This window comes from Rhinolophus ferrumequinum, chromosome 23 (assembly GCF_004115265.2).
Source record: "Rhinolophus ferrumequinum isolate MPI-CBG mRhiFer1 chromosome 23, mRhiFer1_v1.p, whole genome shotgun sequence".
Classification (NCBI taxonomy): domain Eukaryota; kingdom Metazoa; phylum Chordata; class Mammalia; order Chiroptera; family Rhinolophidae; genus Rhinolophus; species Rhinolophus ferrumequinum.
In genome coordinates this window covers 29,492,518-29,511,116 of record NC_046306.1, presented here as the reverse complement: position 1 = coordinate 29,511,116, position 18,599 = coordinate 29,492,518, and the positions used below count along the sequence as shown (strand labels likewise).

Sequence of the window (18,599 nt, the reverse complement as noted above, 5' to 3'; positions counted from 1 at the left end):
AGTCAGCCTTGGTTCACAGCTTAGCCTCTCCCAGGCACCTTTAAGCCCAAGTACATGGAAGACAACTACAGACTGCTTTGTTGTTCATGCCATGAGATCCTGAATAGGGCACAGGGAGTGGATTAAATTGGCCTGCAGTGGGGTCCCTCCCAGGAGGTCCAGGGTCTTGCTTGCCTGGGTGGCAGGCTTTGGACCATGCTGGAGCACCACCTGGCCACCTCCACAGATGTCGCACCTAAAGAGCAGACGGAACACGCACCAGAGCCCATCTACAGAGAGTCCTGCTCTGTAGGGTCCGTCCCTTAAGAACAGCTCCTCCACTGTAGTCATGGCCAGTCCTCACAACCAATCAGCCTGAGGGTCAATCCCTCCCACTGACTTGCAAACAGCAACCAAGGCTCAACCACAACAGAAGGGCACCCACAACTCACACAAGGGACACACCTGCAGCACCTAGATCAGGTGATTAGGGAGACTGCACCACGGGGTCCCACAGGACACCTACTGTATAAAGCCATTCTACTAAGACTGGGAGACATCACCCTACCTAATATATAGAAACAAAGACAGGGAGGCAGCCAAAATGGAGAGATAAAGAAATATATCCCGAATGAAAGAACAGAACAAAGCTCCAGAAAAAGAACTAAACACAATGGAGACAAGCAAACTCCCAAATGCAGAGTTCAAAACACTTGTTATAAGGATGCTCAATGATATCAGAGAGAATTTCAGCAAAGAGATAGGAAACATAAAAATAGAGACAGAAAATATAAAAAAGAACCAGTCCAAAATGAAGAATATTATAATTGAAATAAAGAACACATTAGGGGGAATCAACAGTGGATTAGATGAAGCAGAGGTTCAAATCAGCAATGTAGATTAGGTAGCAGAAGACACCCAATTAGAACTGAAAAAAGAACAAAAGAATCCAAAACCTGAGGACTGTTTAAGGGGCCTCTGGGACAATATCAAACGTACCAACATTTGCATCATAGGGGTACTGGAAAGAGAAGGAAGGGAGCAAGGAATTGAAAACCTTTTTGAGGAAACAATGATGGAAAACTTCCCTAACCTGGTGAAGGAAATAGACATAGAAACCCAGGAAGTGCACTGAGTCTCAAACAAGATGACCCCAAAGAGACCCACACCAAGATGCATAATAATTAAAATGCCAAAACTGAAAAGACAAAGAGAGAATCTTAAAAGCAGCAAAAGAAAAGCAGTTAGTTATCTACAAGGGAGCTCCCATAACACTGTTAGTTGATTTCTCAATAGAAACTTTGCAGGCCAGAAGGGATTGGCAGAAAATAATCAAAGCGATGAAAAGCAAGGACCTAACACCAAGATATATTATTGAATATATTCCTTATGCTATACCTTACATTATTTTTTTTTTCAATATGTTCATTACAATGCTCTTTTAATGGCAATTGGACATTTTTAGAGAAAACATCAAACTCGAGTCAAGGTTTCCAGAATTTCTGAGTTTCATGTTTGATGTGTCTGGCCTATATTTTAGTTAGTTCTGTATGCATCTGAAAGGCTGTCTATTTTAATAGATTAACAACTCCTTAATGGAGAAGCCATGTCTAATTCATCTTTCTAGTCATCTAATTCATATTTCTAGTCTAGAATAAATATTCTTTATTATTAAAATTTTTAATTTAAAATGGTATTTCTTCATTCTTTCCCATATTAATTGAACAGCTACTATGTGCATGGTCATGGGCTATGTCTGCCTGGGTACCAATTAAAAAGGTACTAAAATGTCTGTCCTCAAGGAGAGGGTTGGAAAGGAGATGGGAAAGGAGAGAAAATGAATTGGGATAAGATGTTTAGGTGAAATGGAACGTAGTTTTCACCTATATTTCCTTTTGCAAAATTATACCAAACGCCTTATTCCTAGTGAAAAAAAATCTCCGTAATTCTAAATAGATGCCATGAGTTGGAAGTGTTTGAATTACACTTGTATTTGGCAGCTGAATTATTTTTAGATGGAATTTTAACACTTGTTAAATATGAAAAAAACTCAGTCTTTCACAGGCATCAGTTGAGTATTATAAGGATTCAGATTAAGGTGACAATTTTCAGAAGTTTCTATTTACCGTACCTTGGCTACTTCTTCTTGGAAAGCCACGAGGTTCAAATAAGAGATGTTAACTAAGTCAGGCCCATACACCACTGTTATCATGCGATGTTCCAGGCGTCCGATGTTCCCCACATCCAAAAGTTCACGTAATTTGGGGTCCTGGAAAATAAATGTTGAATAAGGTTAATCTATAACTAAAGATTCCAACATGGTAGCATAATTCAAAACCATTAGAGCTACCATGCCTTCAAAGCAAAGTTGCCTTTTTTTTGTACTAGAAAACATTATGAGTTGAAGTCCCTTAACCCCCAATATGGTCCAGAGAGGTGAAGTAATTTACCCAAAGGTTGTGGAGAGAGAATTTCTGGCTCAAGACTTCTGGCTCTCATGGCATTATGCTAAGTGAAAAACGTCACATAGAGAAAGACAAATAATGTATGATATCACTTATATGTGGAATCTTAAAAAGCTGAACTCATAGACACAGAATAGAATAGTGGTTACCAGGGGCTGGGATGGTGTAAATGGGGAGATTGATCAAAGAGTACAAACTTCCACATACAAGACGAATAAGTTCTGAGATCCAATTCACAACATGCTGTATTATATAATTGAAAGACACTAGAAGAGTAGATCTTAAATGTTCTCACCACAAAAAAGAAATGGTAATTATGTGATGGAATGGAGGTGTCAGCTAATGCTATGGTAGTAATCCTTTTGCAATATATAACTGTATCAAATCAACACACTATACACCTAAAATTACACAATGCTGTACATCAATTATATCTCAATAAAGCTGGAAGAAAAAAAACTATGGGCCTCTGTCAAGACATCTTTCTGTCACACCGTTATTAAGTACCACATTTTTATGTGCCATAATTCTCCCTTTATTTCCTCTAATCATCCATGAAATCATGTATTGAAATGCAAAATCACATCCCTCTCCTCAATTCCTGGACACATTAATGCAAAGAAGATGGTTCTCAAAGGTGCCAGAGTGAAGACATGATAATGCCATCTGGAGGTGGGGCAGAAACATAGCTGAGGGCCACAGCCCGGACCCTGTCCAACATGGAGTACCAATGTAAAGACATAGGCTGTTAGAGTGGGCAAAATGGCGACACATGCCATGAATATGCAGATTTCAATGCTATCCTTAGAACTACTGGGCTTTAGAAAAAGAAAACTTCTGCAGTCTTTTCAAAAAAAGCTGCATTCTTTGGGACATCCTAAGTGAGAACTCCTTGGAGATATTCTCCTGCTGGGAAAAGGAAATTTTCAAACCTTCCAAATTCAAATTAGGACCTAAAATAGGACCTCAGTCACCTTGGATGAATTTATTTTCCTTTCATAGGCCAGGTCTTGAAGGAAATGAGAGGTCCATGAGGAAAATCAGCATCAAATCAATCACTTAGCAAATGTGCAGCCAGCTTCTGAGCAAGGAATTAACTTGCACTTTTATTTATTTAGCTAAATGTGAGGCCAACAGGGCTGTATTACTAAGGCTGGTTATTCTGATCTTCCTTCTGAGATTTTTACATACACCTTCCTTACAAAGAAATAGCGGTCATAAAACAAAGAAACAAACAAACAAAGAAAATCTTTCCAGGTGAGCTATTTGATTTTGTGCCATTAATTCTCTCTTTAGTTAATAAACCTTTCTTCTTAGTTTGGCTGCATGAATAGGCACATTTTCAGGTAAGTTATGAAGAGAGAATATCCCATTTCAAAACTTTGTCCAATATAACTGAAACTTCAACTTTACTAACAAGTTGAAAGTTTATCAAGTACATCAAGCCTCATAGAAAGATCAAATGCTGTCACAAAAACATCAATTTGCATGAACTAGAAAAGGAGAGGAATATGGTAAAAAAAACTTATTAAATAAACAGTAATAGCAAAAGGGGACATTTTTAACATTCTAGCATTAATGAAAGATTACAAGAGAATGTTAAAGAAGAATGGACTTTTTGTGAAGACTAAAGAATGATACCAGCTGCTCTGTGAAATAACTAATTGTTTCACAGTGTATTTATTAATACTGCTGAGGCAAGGTTAGAAGAGAAAATATATTTGATCAGTACTTAAAAAAATGTTTTATGTATACTTGGAAGACAAAAGAATTCTCAGAAACTGCCTGAAAGTTATAATTATAATCACAACTTTTAAATCATTGATTACAGAGTGCATCAAATCTTTACTTCTGTAACCTTTAATAGGAAAATATTTGGGAATGAATGGATTCTGTACTTCAGTCCATTTCTTTCTTACCTATTCACTCACCCTCTGGCTTTTTTCTCTCTCAAGCATTTTCTGTTCAGTCTGTACTACTTTATTGCCTAATTCTCATGTCCATTCAAAACACTTTTGTCCACTTACTAGTTGATTGATTAAAGAGTGCCACCTCTCAGAAGTGCAGAGACAAGGTGTGAGGGTCAGGTAGTTCACTTGAGTTTTCCTTGAGCTATAGGAACTCCAGGCAAGTAGAGAGATCCCAGAGGAGGTGGCAGAATAGAAAATAATTCTGAAAAGGGCTTCTGGAATTCTTACTGTTCCTAACAATATTGTTAGGTACACGCATCGGGAACTTATAAGAAAGATGACCAAATCTTTGTGGCATCTCTGTCAAAAGTTTCCTGCTAATGGTTGTTTACATATATTAAAAACAAACAAACAAATAAAAAACTATTGGATTTTATGTCGAAATTTTTAAATTAAGTATTTAGAGGTGATATCTGAAATTGGGGGGATAAAGCAGGTTACCAAAATAATAACCATTGAATCTGAGGGTTAAGTATTTGCGGATTCATTATGTAAGTCTCTCTACACCTTAGATGGTTAACATTTCTACAATAAATAATAAAAGATTATTGAGCATAAACTAGAGGAACAGCTCGATTTGAGAAATAATTTTTTCTTTTTCAATTATAGTTTACATTCAATATTATTTTATATTAGTTTGAGGAGTACAGGGTAGTGGCTAGACATTTATATAATTTAGATCCCCCAGATAAGTCTAGTACCCACCTGGCACTATACATAGTTATTATAACATTATTGACTATATTCCCTATACTGTACTTTACATCCCCACGACTATTTTGTAACTACCAATTTGTACTTCTTAATCCCTTCACCTTTTCCACCCAGTGCCCCAAAGTGGGTCCCATCTGATAACTATCAGTTTGTTCTGTATCTATGAGTCTCTTCCTCTCTCTCTGGTTTATTTTGTTCTTTAGATTCCACATAGAAGTGAAATTATATGGTGTTTGTCCTTCTCTGTCTGACTTATTTCACTTAGCATAATACCCTGTAGGTCCATCCATGTTGCCACAAGTGGTAAGATTTCATTTTTTATGGCTGAGTAATATTCCATGTATATATTATGTGTACCACTTCTTCTTTATCCAGTCATCTATTGATGGGCACTTAGGTTGAAACCATACCTTGTCTATAGTTAATAGTGCTGCAGTGAACATAGGGGTACATATCTTTTCGAATTAGTGTTTTGTGCTTTTCTTTGGATAAATATCCAGAAGTGGAATTGCTGGGTTATAAGATAGTTCTATTTTTATTTTTTTGAGGAATTTCCATACTGTTTTCTATAGTGGCACACCAGTTTGCAATCCCACCAACAGTGCACAAAGTTTCCCGTTTCTCCACATCCTTGCCAATACTTGTTTTTTGATTTATTGATGATAACCATTCTGATAGGTATGAGGTGATATGAGAAGTGTTTTTTCAACAGAAACTGCAATATTTTAAAATTATATAGTTCTGAAAGTAAACAGAGAAATCTTTTAAAATATATCATAAACAAGTTCCTTCCTAATGTTCTTTTCTTGATGATGGATCATAACTAAGTTTTAAACTATATTTTAATTTCTCTTCTACCATTAATCATTTTATTTTCTTTAAAACTATACCTTTTCTTCATCTATTTCCTTTTTTAATGACACTTAATTTTGTTATATTAGAATCTGTCCCTTTAGAAATGACTTCACTTTTTACCTGTACTTTTACATTTTCTCATTTTGAACACAGCATCCCAAGCTGAAGTGGTGGCTTCAAACCTTATTCCTCATTATTGAGCATATTGATATGTGAGGGGTCTACTGAAAAAGATATTTGTCCTTTCAAGTAACAAAAGTTGCACTCAGTTGGTTTCAGCAGAGGAGATCCTCAGAGACTAGGCAAAGGGGGAATTATCCAGAAGGATAAATAGCAAAGGCTCCAGGTTTTGGGAAGGAAATTAATGGAAAGAGATGTCTAAAGAAGTGGTTGTTTCTGGGGTACATCACTTCCATGTCTGGGGATGTAAATCAAACGAAGAAAATCAAAATAGTAACAACAACAAAAACCTACAGACAATTTGCAATGACAACCTCTTTCTCCAAAAACCTATTCTACTAAGGAATTTTGTGTCTGAGTGTTTCTCATTGATTGAACCTCCTGATTAGTTTTCAGAGAAAGATTTTCTTACTCAGGTTACTACCAGACTCAAATACATGTTTTGGTCCCTGCAACTGTTATAAATCCCTGGAAACTTTTATAAAGAAAACAAGCGATCCACACACGTCTGTAAAAATGTTCAATTTCTCTGTTGGAAAACACTAAAGAATTATAGCTCAGGAAAAAACAAGAGGTTAGGTAAACTAGGAATTTCAGTTTTCACTAAGTTGTCACTTAAGGCCTGCTTTTCCCAGAGAATATTCTAGATATGTCTCCACAGTTAGAATTAACCAGACCAACTAAGAATCCTGACAGATGTAGTTTAACTGCACTTTTAAAGTTAAGTTTTAGGTCACCTCTAGTCCCATAAGAGTTACAAAATAGAGATTGTTTGACTAAATAACCTCACTTTGTCTCAATCATCAAGATTTGTGATTAATTTACTTCACGTCTGTTGCAAAGAAAGTCAAGTTGCTCAAGTTAATGATTTCCATTTCCAGGTCATAGGCCACTGAAGAAAGTAAAGACCTCTCTACCTTGGAGACACAAGGACTCTATTACAGCCTGTGTTACTACAATTATAATACATCATCCAAAATATTACAAATTAATGGAAGGAATAAACACAAGCTAAGAGATAACTTTTCAAAGAGTTAACTGCCAGTTTCAACCTTCATGACTTTTAAGAAAAACTATTTTATTTGTATACCAGTAGCCAAAAAAAAAAAATAAATAAATAAATAAAATATCTTTTCAAGACCTCTAGATTTCATTTTTAGCACAGAAAAAATGTTTTCCTTATTTTTCATCCCCATGAAGTATCTATTTACTGCATTTTAGGCTTATTGAACAACTTGTATGTTAGGTTAATTTTATTCCCAGCGCTTAATGCAATATTGTTAATCTGAATTACAGTTATATGGATGTAAGTTTAACCCATCACTCATATAGAGAATCAGGTATATGCAAGTCTTCCTATAGTCAGTACAACAGTCGGAAATGAAACAGATGGATTCCGTGTTATACTTAGGTGACAGTCATATGCTCGAGCTTTACAGGGATAAAGATACCTTTTTTCTGAAAGCAGAGCAAACTCTTTTTAGGCTTTCATTCAAATTTTGTTGTAAAGGAGAGATAAAAACTTATGTGCAGGATAATTCTCCATCACGCCCTTGAATTTAGTAATTGCCTCTTAAATAAACAAACAAACAAACAAAAAATAGGTTAAAAAATTCCCTTGGAATCAACACTTATCCTCACACTTTTCACTTTAAAGGTTTCTCTCTCTTTTTTATGAATGTGATGAGGAATACCATTCTCTTCTTTAGGATGTACCAGTAGCTTGGGCAGTGGAATGCATTTCACCTTCTCTTGGGACGTGTGACTTCTAAATGCCTGCTTTGCATCCCAGGGGCCTGTGGATTTTTATGCACTGGAATAGTAATGGCTGCACATGTACATTTTGCAGGCAGTTAGGTGGCAGCATGTGTCAAAGAAAGCTGGGGGATAGTTTCAACATGAGTGACAAACTATACTCTAGAATTTTTAAGTTTGACAAATATTAACTAGACGATGAAAAGGAAACTAGCTGCTTTTTCCATTGGCCTTTTTTTTTTTCACTGCTATGTATTTCATGCATTTACTTTTAGTAAGGATGATTGTACAAATGATTAAAGTTGACCTTTTAGCTTCCATTCTTTCCTAGGAAGGCAAGTGGTGCCATAAGATCATATTTCTTTCCTATTATAATTTTACATTTGGATTATTTTCTATTTTATTGAAGTGCCTACAATACAGAGATGACTCAGATCGATGCTGATTTACTTAAGTTTATGCTGTCAACTGAACTATTTGCACTCTTTTTATGTAAACTCCATTAAATTGGATATTCTATGTAACAATATGATATGCAGAGGGCTTGGCCTTTATAATCAGATGTACTTGGAGTTGGTTGTCCCTTCCCACCTGTTATAAAACTGGGAAAATTACCTCCCCAAACCTCAGAGTTCTCAATTGAAAATTTGGGAGGGGAAACAAACAAAAAGCATAGCTACTTCTTGATGGTAGTTTGCAGATTCAACAGAGGAGAAAAATAACGAACAGCCAGAATGGTGTTTGACACAAAGTTACCAATTAAAACAACTTAATATAGTTAGATTTACTATTGTTATAGAGAACTGAACCGTTAGGAATCTAAATCTATTTGCTGCCCTGATGAAATGTCTTCAACTGTGGATCCCATAAAATACATGAAGATTAATCAAAAATCAGGAAAATGTTCTCATTTCTTATAGTCACTCCTTCAACTCTGTAACGTTTTCAATGCACTCCTTCAGAGTCCACTGGCCCACCCCAGAAGTTACTGTACAGAGTTCCCACATAGTCCTGGGAATGTGTTCTGATCATGGAATCACAAGGGAGTTGGCATCCCTTGGTGTAAAGACTGTCCACAAATGATAGGTGGGAGTTGACAGATCAATACTCGAGCTTCCAGGCTCTTTGGGGGACATTCTGAAGTGTGTTCTTTACACTGTCCTTGAGTGGCCCTGGTTGGATTGAGCCTCAGTTGACCAAAGTGGTAAACCACTAATGAACACACTATTTATTGACTTTCTTTCCTCCTTGTCTCCCTTTCCCACTCCCTTATGGTGCTACCTGTGATCACCTTCAAAATAACTTACTTGCCCCGAGATCTTTGACTCGTATCAGCTTCTGGAGCATTAAGGCAAACCTTCTACAGGCCATGCATGTTTATGGAAACCTAGGAACCTCACTCAGGTAATGCAACTTCTTGAAACGAGAGGGTTTGTCCAGTTCTGAAAGTGTCTTTCCCTTGGACATCCCCATATCCTGGGACTAACTTCTTCCCAGAAATCTGGACACTTAATTTCAATCCCCTTTTTCTGCTTCTTCTGAATACCAGCCTGCCTGACTGCCTCCAGCTTCCCTTTCTCTTCCTTTCTAGGTTTTGAAACTACACTAAACCACACCTGGACTTGTTCCCGGAGAGAAGGACAACCTCAAGCAGTTAAATTTTTAATTAACTGCTAGAATGCTATTTAGAGAGTCCCCTTGAATTTTATTTATCTCTTCTCTATTGCTATTCCCAAGGATAACTGCATTTTAGCTGCGTGGATATGTCCATGATCAAAGGGAATCTTTTTCAGGATAGTGGCCTTTATATGTCTAACACATTTTTTTTTTTCTTTTAGATTTGAATAGTGTGTTAACTTTAGCTCAATCAACTCATGCTTGGTATTTTCAGGCTATTTTATTTTGGTTGGAGATGCATAGCCAGGTCAAGTGAATTTTTTCTTCTCCAACATTAGATTTCTTTACTTGTACATTGAGACTTTCAGGGGGGTCAGTGCTTCTAGATAAGTTTCAATATTGCTATGCCCAAGTTTTAAAAGAACAAAGAGGCCTGTTTGTTAAAAGAATGCAGACGCATTTACTAAGTTTTCCTGGTTAGTGAGTCCTTTATTGGCGAGATACTATTTATTTTATTTTATTTTATTTTATTTTATTTTATTTTATTTTATTTTATTTTATTTTATTTTATTTTATTTTATTTTATTTTATTTTATTTTATTTTATTTATTTTAATCTTGTTGCAGTGTCTGCCTCCTTACATGGCACTTTGATACATTTAGATGATACTAAAGGGGTTTCTGGTACCTCAGAACAAAAATTAAAATCAAACAGATCAAAGAAGAAGGCCCAACAAATCTTTGATAATGACAAATGCAAACAGTGCTCCTTTTGCAGTTTCTGGAAAATCCATGTGTATATGCTAAGGGCTTTTAACACTGGGAAAGAGGCAGCAGAAATTGTATCCTTCTGTCTGATTTTGAGTTTTGGCTCTGCCAGTTAAAAGCAATGTGACCCTTTTATGACTCAGTTTCTTCATCTGTTTGATGAAGATAAAAGTAGTGTCCCTCTTAGAAAAAGTTATTATGGGAATAAATGAATAATTACATGTTAAGTGCTGAAGGCAGCACATAATGAGCTGTGAGTAGTTGAAAAATAAATCAATAGCTTGAAAATGAAAGACAATACGGTAACATCTACTGAGTAATTTAATCTCTTCTAGACACCAGAATATTTATATCTATATCTATATCAGTATCTATATATCTCCTTCTGTTTTGACTTGTCAAGTAAGACATATATTTCTCTTTACGTTTATGTACATATAGTTTCTGTATATTTGGCTATTTTCTAAACACATGCATTTTAATTTTATATTTCTCTTAATTCACTCTTCCATGGGAAGCACAATTTAAAGAGTGTTACAGGACAAATCATTTCTAAAACTTTTATGTTTCTTGCTCCTGCATTTAACTAGCTTTGAAGTTTAGGGAACTTGTTCTCTCTGAGCTTCAGTTCAGTTTCCACACAATGTGGACGATAATAATGCCTGCTCACCTTAAAGCATTAGTGTGGTGATCACAGTTAAATCTGCAAACTGTACTATGTGACACGTAGAGAAAGAATTCATATATTTTTGTGGTGACTGGTAATCATTAACTTAGTTTAAGTATAACACAAAAAAGTATGACATGACTAAGTTAATGATATCATTAATTTAGTTTAAGTATGACATGAAAAATTGCAGTGAAAAAATTATTAGCTATTTCTTTTTTTCTTATTAAAATTATAAAGAGTTGTAGGAGTTTAAAGGAGAGAAACTTTCCTGTCAATCTGCTATAGGTAACTGAAGGTATTTGAAGTAAATAGATAATTCATCTGTAAGTGTCCGAATATAGATGTGACTATATGTTTGTTAAAGAATATAGAAATATTTCAAGATTAAATATTATTTGATTTTCAGATTTATCTTCTTGTTTTATTTACATCTCTTTCTTTTCCATTACTGTGGATAAACTCTATTCCATAATGTATTACTCCTTCAGCAATACAGGGAGATAAAATTCTTTACAATTCAAAGTCTGGAGTGAGGTCTCACTTTTATATGAAATAACTAGTAGCATCTAAATAAGCCCAGTCTAAAATATGCCTTTTAATGTTTGTGCTTCTCTTTGAAAGCAAGAAAATGTCTTCTAAAATGCCTTACTACCCATCCATCAAAATAATTCAGCATTATACGTGAAGACCAAAGTTGTCATCTCTAAAACCACAACTTTCAATAAGAAACATTTATCTTGAGCGTTATACGAATGTGTCTATTTAGTAAGATTAGGTAGGTTAAAAATATCTACATACCATAACACTATCACTGAAATTGTCGGTACAATTACAAACGGGAATGAAAAGGGAACCCAAGGAGGTGGAAGACCTCTTAATTTTATAAAAATTGTATAGAAATAGTAAGTATTCCCAGGACATTATTGGCCATTTCTCTGCATTTTACTTGTCCACCTGCCCTAATTAATTTTTAGGCAATTGTTTTTGTTCTCAAATATCATTCACCCTCTTTTCACCCTTTCTCCCGCTTCCTACGTTCTCAGTCATCTTTTCTCTAGGGGATTTTGTAAATCCTTTGGAACCTGGCAAATCAAAAGTTTTCACATCATCCTAAGAAGACAATATTTAATGTATGAAATGTTTTAGGATGAACTGTAATGTCTCCCACCCAAATTCATATCAAGAGAACTCAAATGATCCTATCGTCAAGGACTAACTGAATTATTCCACATCTTCAGTTCTCTAATTAGTTCATTCAAATATTTGCTTTATGATTCATTTATAGCAAACAGTCTTAGGTACTCAAGAAACAGAACAGCATATGAAGTGGGAGCAAGAGGATATATATACTTTCATCTTTCTTTCTTTAGAGATTCCCACTCAATACCTCTTCATGAAATATAATTTAGAAGAAGTTGGAAGGCTGGCTTACAGTTTTATTTCAATCTAGTGATTTCCTAGCATTGTTGGGTAATTTCAACAATTAAGTACAAAAAAAATGGATTACCTTGAACTATGAATAGGTTGCCTCTCATGGTATGTTGGTATATGTTCTAGGCTTTCAAAGAAAATAAATCAACAAAAACCCCAAACCCAAGCGAAGAAGCAAGAACACCCCTCCACACACACAGTCCCAAATTATAGCATGTACTGATATTCATGGTATAAATATTTCTGCCATAGTCTACTCAAATGACATCACTGAATTTGGAAGTCGAAAGAGATATGCAGGTGTACTGAAATTATGTACTTTTATGCAGTGTTTCCCGACACTGACACAAGAGCTATATATAGGCTCAAGCGCATACATAATCACAAAATATAATGAAATCATTAGGAAGTTATGAGTTTTGAATATTTGTTATCTTTTTGGTGTATTTAAAGTACGCATTGAAGTATTTAAAACCTGTTGTTTTTTAAATATAATTTACTTAGTAGTAAATTCATATTCTTTAATTTATCACAATGGCTGTGTTGAACAACCAGGAGCAACTTTAGCCAAAATTTAATAATTGACCATCATGAACTGGGATGAGCTGGCTCCAGCACATCACTGGTTGTGTCCAGATGTAGTCTGTAAAAGTTAAAACTTCGAAGAAAGACTGCTGTGATACTGGGAAACGTCAAGATATCAATGTGAACAGCGTTGCCTCAAATCTCTGTAGGCGTCAAGTTTTCCATTTTAGCTCCTTTATGTACGGTTTTCTTATTCCTGGAATGAGATTGCTGCACAGTTGCTTTATTGTCACAGATACCTCTCCTTCGGCCTTATCTGAGGTACTTAAGAGGTGCCCACTCTGGGTCCTTTCCAAGAATGGTCTTTTGCATATCTTCACTTCCTGGGCTCTATGCCTTTAGGGTCAGGTCCTGGACTATCACCTTCAAATACAATATAACCCTCCTCAAAGGGAAATGCAATAAGGGCATTTCACTCTAAACTATAATGCGTGTTTTTCTCCTTATTAGCAAATCTGTTTTGAGAGCCACTTTGCTATTGACCGATAATCCAAAGGCTCCTTTGTGGACGAACATTCCTGGTGTTTGTGGGCATCTGCCTCATGTTCCTTATTCATCTAGTGAACAAATGTTTATGAAGCACCTATTATTTATCTGGTATTGTGCTAGTTGATGGAGCTACCTTGGTGAACAAAACAGATATTATATACCTGGTGGTTCTTACAATCTGGCGAAGAAACAAGCATTAAATTAATCAGAGTGTCACTAAATAAATGTAAGAAAGCTTAGGAGGGTTTTTAATTAATGACATAAGGGAGGCCTTCCGTAAAGAAATATTGATGAATTGAAATTTGAAAAATGTGAAAGAGTCTTAATCAGGTGAAACAGTGGTAGTAAGAAGCATATTCAAATGCCCTGTGGAAGGAAGAAAAGGAGCACACATGAGGAAGTTAAAAATTATTGGAGGAACTTGGGGAAAATGCACCTGAGCAATAGGTAGGCTAGGAAGTTGGTTTGTCCTTGCTAAGGAGTTCTAAGCCCTCAAGCAAGGGGGAAACCACTGAATGATTTCAAGCAGAGAAAGAGGGCAGGAACCTGTAGCATTTCAGGTGGGAGAGGCTAGAAGTTCAAACCAGGGGCATAGTGGTGCAGCCAGACAGATTTGAGAGACAAGGAGGAGGTAATGTCAGCTTAACCTGATGCTGATTTGGGTATTGGGGTTGAAGAGATAAAAGTGTCAGCAATACTCCCAGGTTCTGAACAGCTGAGACAATGGTATAGCCAAGAGACACAGGGATACCTGGAGAAAGAACAGGCTTGGGGGAGTAAATAGTATGATCGTGAGTTTGGTTTTTAATATGCTAAGTCTGAAGTGCCTTTGAGACTACTCCTACCTCACGATCATAAATCTGATTACAAAGGTCTTATTTACTAGGGAATGGGTATAGAAAATGAAGCCCCTGGTTTCAGTTGTATTCTGGAAAGGATTCTAAATACAGCAAAAGCAACCTTTAGAGCAAGATGTCAAGGAGATTTGTTACACTTTCTCCTCTTCTGTGGATTTCAGGTCGTTGTTCTTTAATCCCTCAAATATTTTTTTTTTCTTTCGATTCCCATGTTGAAGTCATTTTAAATCTTTGAAAATGTAGCCTGTGAAAGCCAAATGCAGTATGTACATTTAAAGAACACTTCTAAAGGGACTCACAGGTGACACATGTTGGATAAGTGTCCGCTGAAGACAGCTGATAGCAAAGATTTCTGTGCATTGTTACAATCTGTAGTGGAACATAGCATTTGAAGTATAAAGGTACTTTATCAAAAACATTGATTTCAAAGGCTATTATGTTTACGAGGGTGGTTTGAATAGTGATTTAGAAAAAAAAAAGCATTTCAAAGTGTGATATAGTAGATGTTTCTCTACATATAACAAAAGAACAAAAGAACAATGAATCAAATTCCTTATGAATTTGATTTCCCCAATCCAAGTGATCTGCAAAATTCTTAAATATTTTAGTAGTATTTTCAGGGAAACATATAAAACAAAAATCATTTAAGCACATAGAATGGAATAGTATGCAGCTGTTAACAGTGATGTTTATTACAAATTTTAAAGATTAAAGTGCAATGCTTATGATATAATATCAGCTGTTAAAGCAACACTAAACACTTTTACATGTGGTGTTAATTCTGAGTAGAGAGAGCAAAGACTGCAAGAAAATTTAAAAAATATATTAGCAGTGTCTATTTCTACATGGTGGGATGATAGGTGATTTTTTTTTTTTTTGGCAGATGGAAGAAACTTCTGACTATGAAGATATTGCATACTCTTGCATACTCTTATAAAAAAGTTCAATTTAGAAATGTATAATGAAATGAAATTAACCTGGAATTCCACCAGCCAGAAGCAACCACTGAAAAAACCTGTTGCAGAACGTCTTTCTAGACGAGTGTTGTTTAATGGAACTTTTTGTGATGATGGAACTGTTCCATATCTGTGCTGTCCAAGGTCGTAGTCATTGGCCACAAGTGGCTACTGAATACTTGAAATGTGACTACTGCAACTGAAGAAATGGATTTTCAATCAAAATTAATTTAAATTTAAAGAGCCACCATAGGCCAGTGGTTAGCAACTGAAGAGTATAGTTCCAAACATTTCTGTACATAGACACACACACACACAATTTTGTACAAATAGGGTCAAACTACACATATATATTTGTAACTTTCCCACTTATCAATATACTGATGAGATGTTTATATACACAAGCATATATTGCTCTTTTAATTGATTCTGCAGTATTCCATTATATGGATGTACCATAACAGGGACACATCTGTTATCATTGAATAGGTTTTACTGTAATAAACAATGCTTCAAAGAACATCTTTGTGTATATATTACCATGGGCTTTCACGTGCTTGACTCATGATCCACTTGGGATAAATTCCCAGACTTGGCACTGCAGGGTCAAAGGGTATTCATCTCTAACTGCTGACAGATATTGCCGGATGCTCTCTAAAGAGTCTTTACTAGTTCACAGCCCTAAAATAGCACATGAGGTCATAAACATGACTTACTGGCAGTTTTTTTCATCTTTGGCAGTCTACTGAAAAAAACAATATCTTGGCATTTTTGCTGTGTTTTAAAAATTACTAGTGAGGGCATCTGTTCTTTATTGGCATTCACATATCTTTTATAGTGTGAACTGTTTGTTCAGGCTGTTATCCCTCTGTTCTAGAAGACCTTTCTCTTTATCTGACTGATTCAAAAGAAGACTTTGTATTTATTGACCCTTTGCCTGGAAAACATTTTGTAATATCTTTTCCAAATATATCATTTTTCTTAATGCTTGTCATGATGTATTTTTCCCCTATAGAATTTTAAAAAATGTTTAATTTTCAACTCTATCAATCTTTTAAATTATGCTTTTTTCTGATTTATTGTCATGTATGGAAAGGCCTTCCTTATCTTGACATTACAAAAATATTCAGTTTATACGAATTTACTTTCTCTTCATCACTTATGTACTTTGCAAATGTTTGAAAAGACCATGCACATTATTGTAATATGGAGAAAAATACAAAATATAATCATTTTTAAAAAGTAACTAAAAATCAAGTTTTTGTTCAAATGGGAATATGTGCTAATAGTTTCGTTTCATTTATACATGAGGGTTTACAAATGCCTGACTTTATAAGAGAATCTTTTGATATTGACTGAAGATTACATATTGATACAGAAGGGGACTAGCTGCTAGCTCGTGTTCTGAATTTACCATTGTGAGGTTATTATAATACTCAAAGGTATGCTTAATGGGCACAGCTAATGTCCATAAAGTCAGTATTCAAATGTTTATTATCATCACTCCTAGAAGACCTTGACATGGCTGTGCAATAGTCATGCTCTGAATAAAAATGCCATAATTAATGGTGGTCATTCATGTCATTTTACATGATTGCTGTTTGGGCTTTATGAGTGGCACACACTTTCATAATGCACCTGAATAAAAATTCCATAATTAATGGTGGTCATTGATGTCATTCTACATGATTGCTGTTTGGGCTCTACGAGTGACACACAGTTCCATAATGCATAGGGGAAATGACAAACTCCAAATAATATTGGATAGTACTGGACACTGCTTGAACAGCCCTTAAATGTGTTTTTGTTTTCTTTCAGAGAAAGAAATATTTCTCTCATTTGCACTTTTTTTCATATATTCAACAAACTGTATACTTTTATTTCCATTCTCTGTGCTAGAGTTATGTTTATAAATGAAGAATAGGCTTTGTCATTGAGGTTCTAATGTACTGGTAGAGAAAAAAATATACAGATTCTTTGAGGATAATGGAGTAACTACTTACATGAAGGCCACCTAATTTTGTTTAAGGAAGTTAAAAGGGTAAACTATAAAGCTGCTTGGTATGTCAACAAAGAAAACTTGAGGTGACTATACCTCTTAGGAGTTTGAAGACACATGAATAGTGCAAAGGTAAGTTGATCAAAGAGTCATGAAGAATTTCTTGCACACTCAACCAATAAAATTCCATAAACTTTATTTGGCCCATAAAATTTTTTTAGTCCATGTAATTAGCCCTCTTGGTAATCCACCCTCATGAAGAAGTTGTTTCTACAGGTTCTAGAAATGAAAAACATGGAAGTCACATTCTCAGGGATTAAGGAACTCATAATATTTTTTATTAAAATAAAGTCTTAATAGAGGCTGCTAACATTTTAGAATAGTCAGGGCATGCTGTCAACTAGGTAATTTGATGTGAATGAACTGACTACAATGGAAACCTTTCTTGGTGATCCCGTTGTTAAAGATATTGATGTATTTTAATCTTTTTTTCCCCATTTGTTTTGTTTTTATTTTATTTTTGTAGTTTTTTTGTCTTTTTAAATTTTTGTTCTTTTTGTGTTTTTTTTGTATTTTTTTCTATTTCTTCACTGTTTTTCTTTTTTTCTTATATTAATGTATTTTAATTTTAACTTTATATAAGAACTTTTTACACTAAGGCTTAATATTATCAAAACCAAAGTTTTGATATACTTCCTTGTATTTCATAACTAAGAATTCAAGGAGGTGGGGCCTAATGAGCCCATCTAGCATACATATTCTTAACCTTGAAAACACAAGGGATTTTATTTTAATGTAAAATTTTAAATTCACATAGAGCTTGGCTCATATAAGTGTATGGGTGTCAACCTCAATCGCACTCCGACATTTCATCCTTACTGTCCATAAATAAAAATAAACAAAAGTAAAAATGTAAGTAAAAATTTCCTCTGTAATGTGGAACCTAGATGGATTTTCCTAGAAATCTTAAAAAAAATTATGGCACATTTCATAGATGATTATAGTCTAGCATCTAAGTTTCTTCTTTAAATTGGAAAATTTCTTAAATTAAAATGCATTTACTTCAAGGGAAACTTATCACTATCATAATGAATTTGGACCCAAACCTCACACTATGTACAAAATATTAACTCAAAATAAATCAGAGACCCAAATGTAAAAGCTAAAGTTACAAACATCTCAGACGAATAGAGATGTATATTTTTGTGACCTTAGGTTAGGTAATGATTTCTTAGACACCAAGAGCATAAGCAACAAATTGAAAAATAGGTAAACTGGACTTCATGAAAACTAAAAACTTTGTGCTTCAA

The 18,599-nt window shown here is 35.0% G+C and overlaps 1 protein-coding gene across 2 annotated transcripts in view; it reads right to left on the bottom strand.

Moving 5' to 3' along the window:
• PLCB1 (phospholipase C beta 1) overlaps nucleotides 1–18,599 on the bottom strand; it is a 663,189-nt gene that overhangs the window by 224,993 nt on the left and 419,597 nt on the right. For both annotated transcript variants that reach the window (XM_033094700.1, XM_033094701.1), the window contains exon 4: nucleotides 2,111–2,248. In XM_033094700.1, the coding sequence (XP_032950591.1) occupies nucleotides 2,111–2,248 (138 nt within the window). The remainder of the gene's footprint in view (nucleotides 1–2,110; nucleotides 2,249–18,599) is intronic.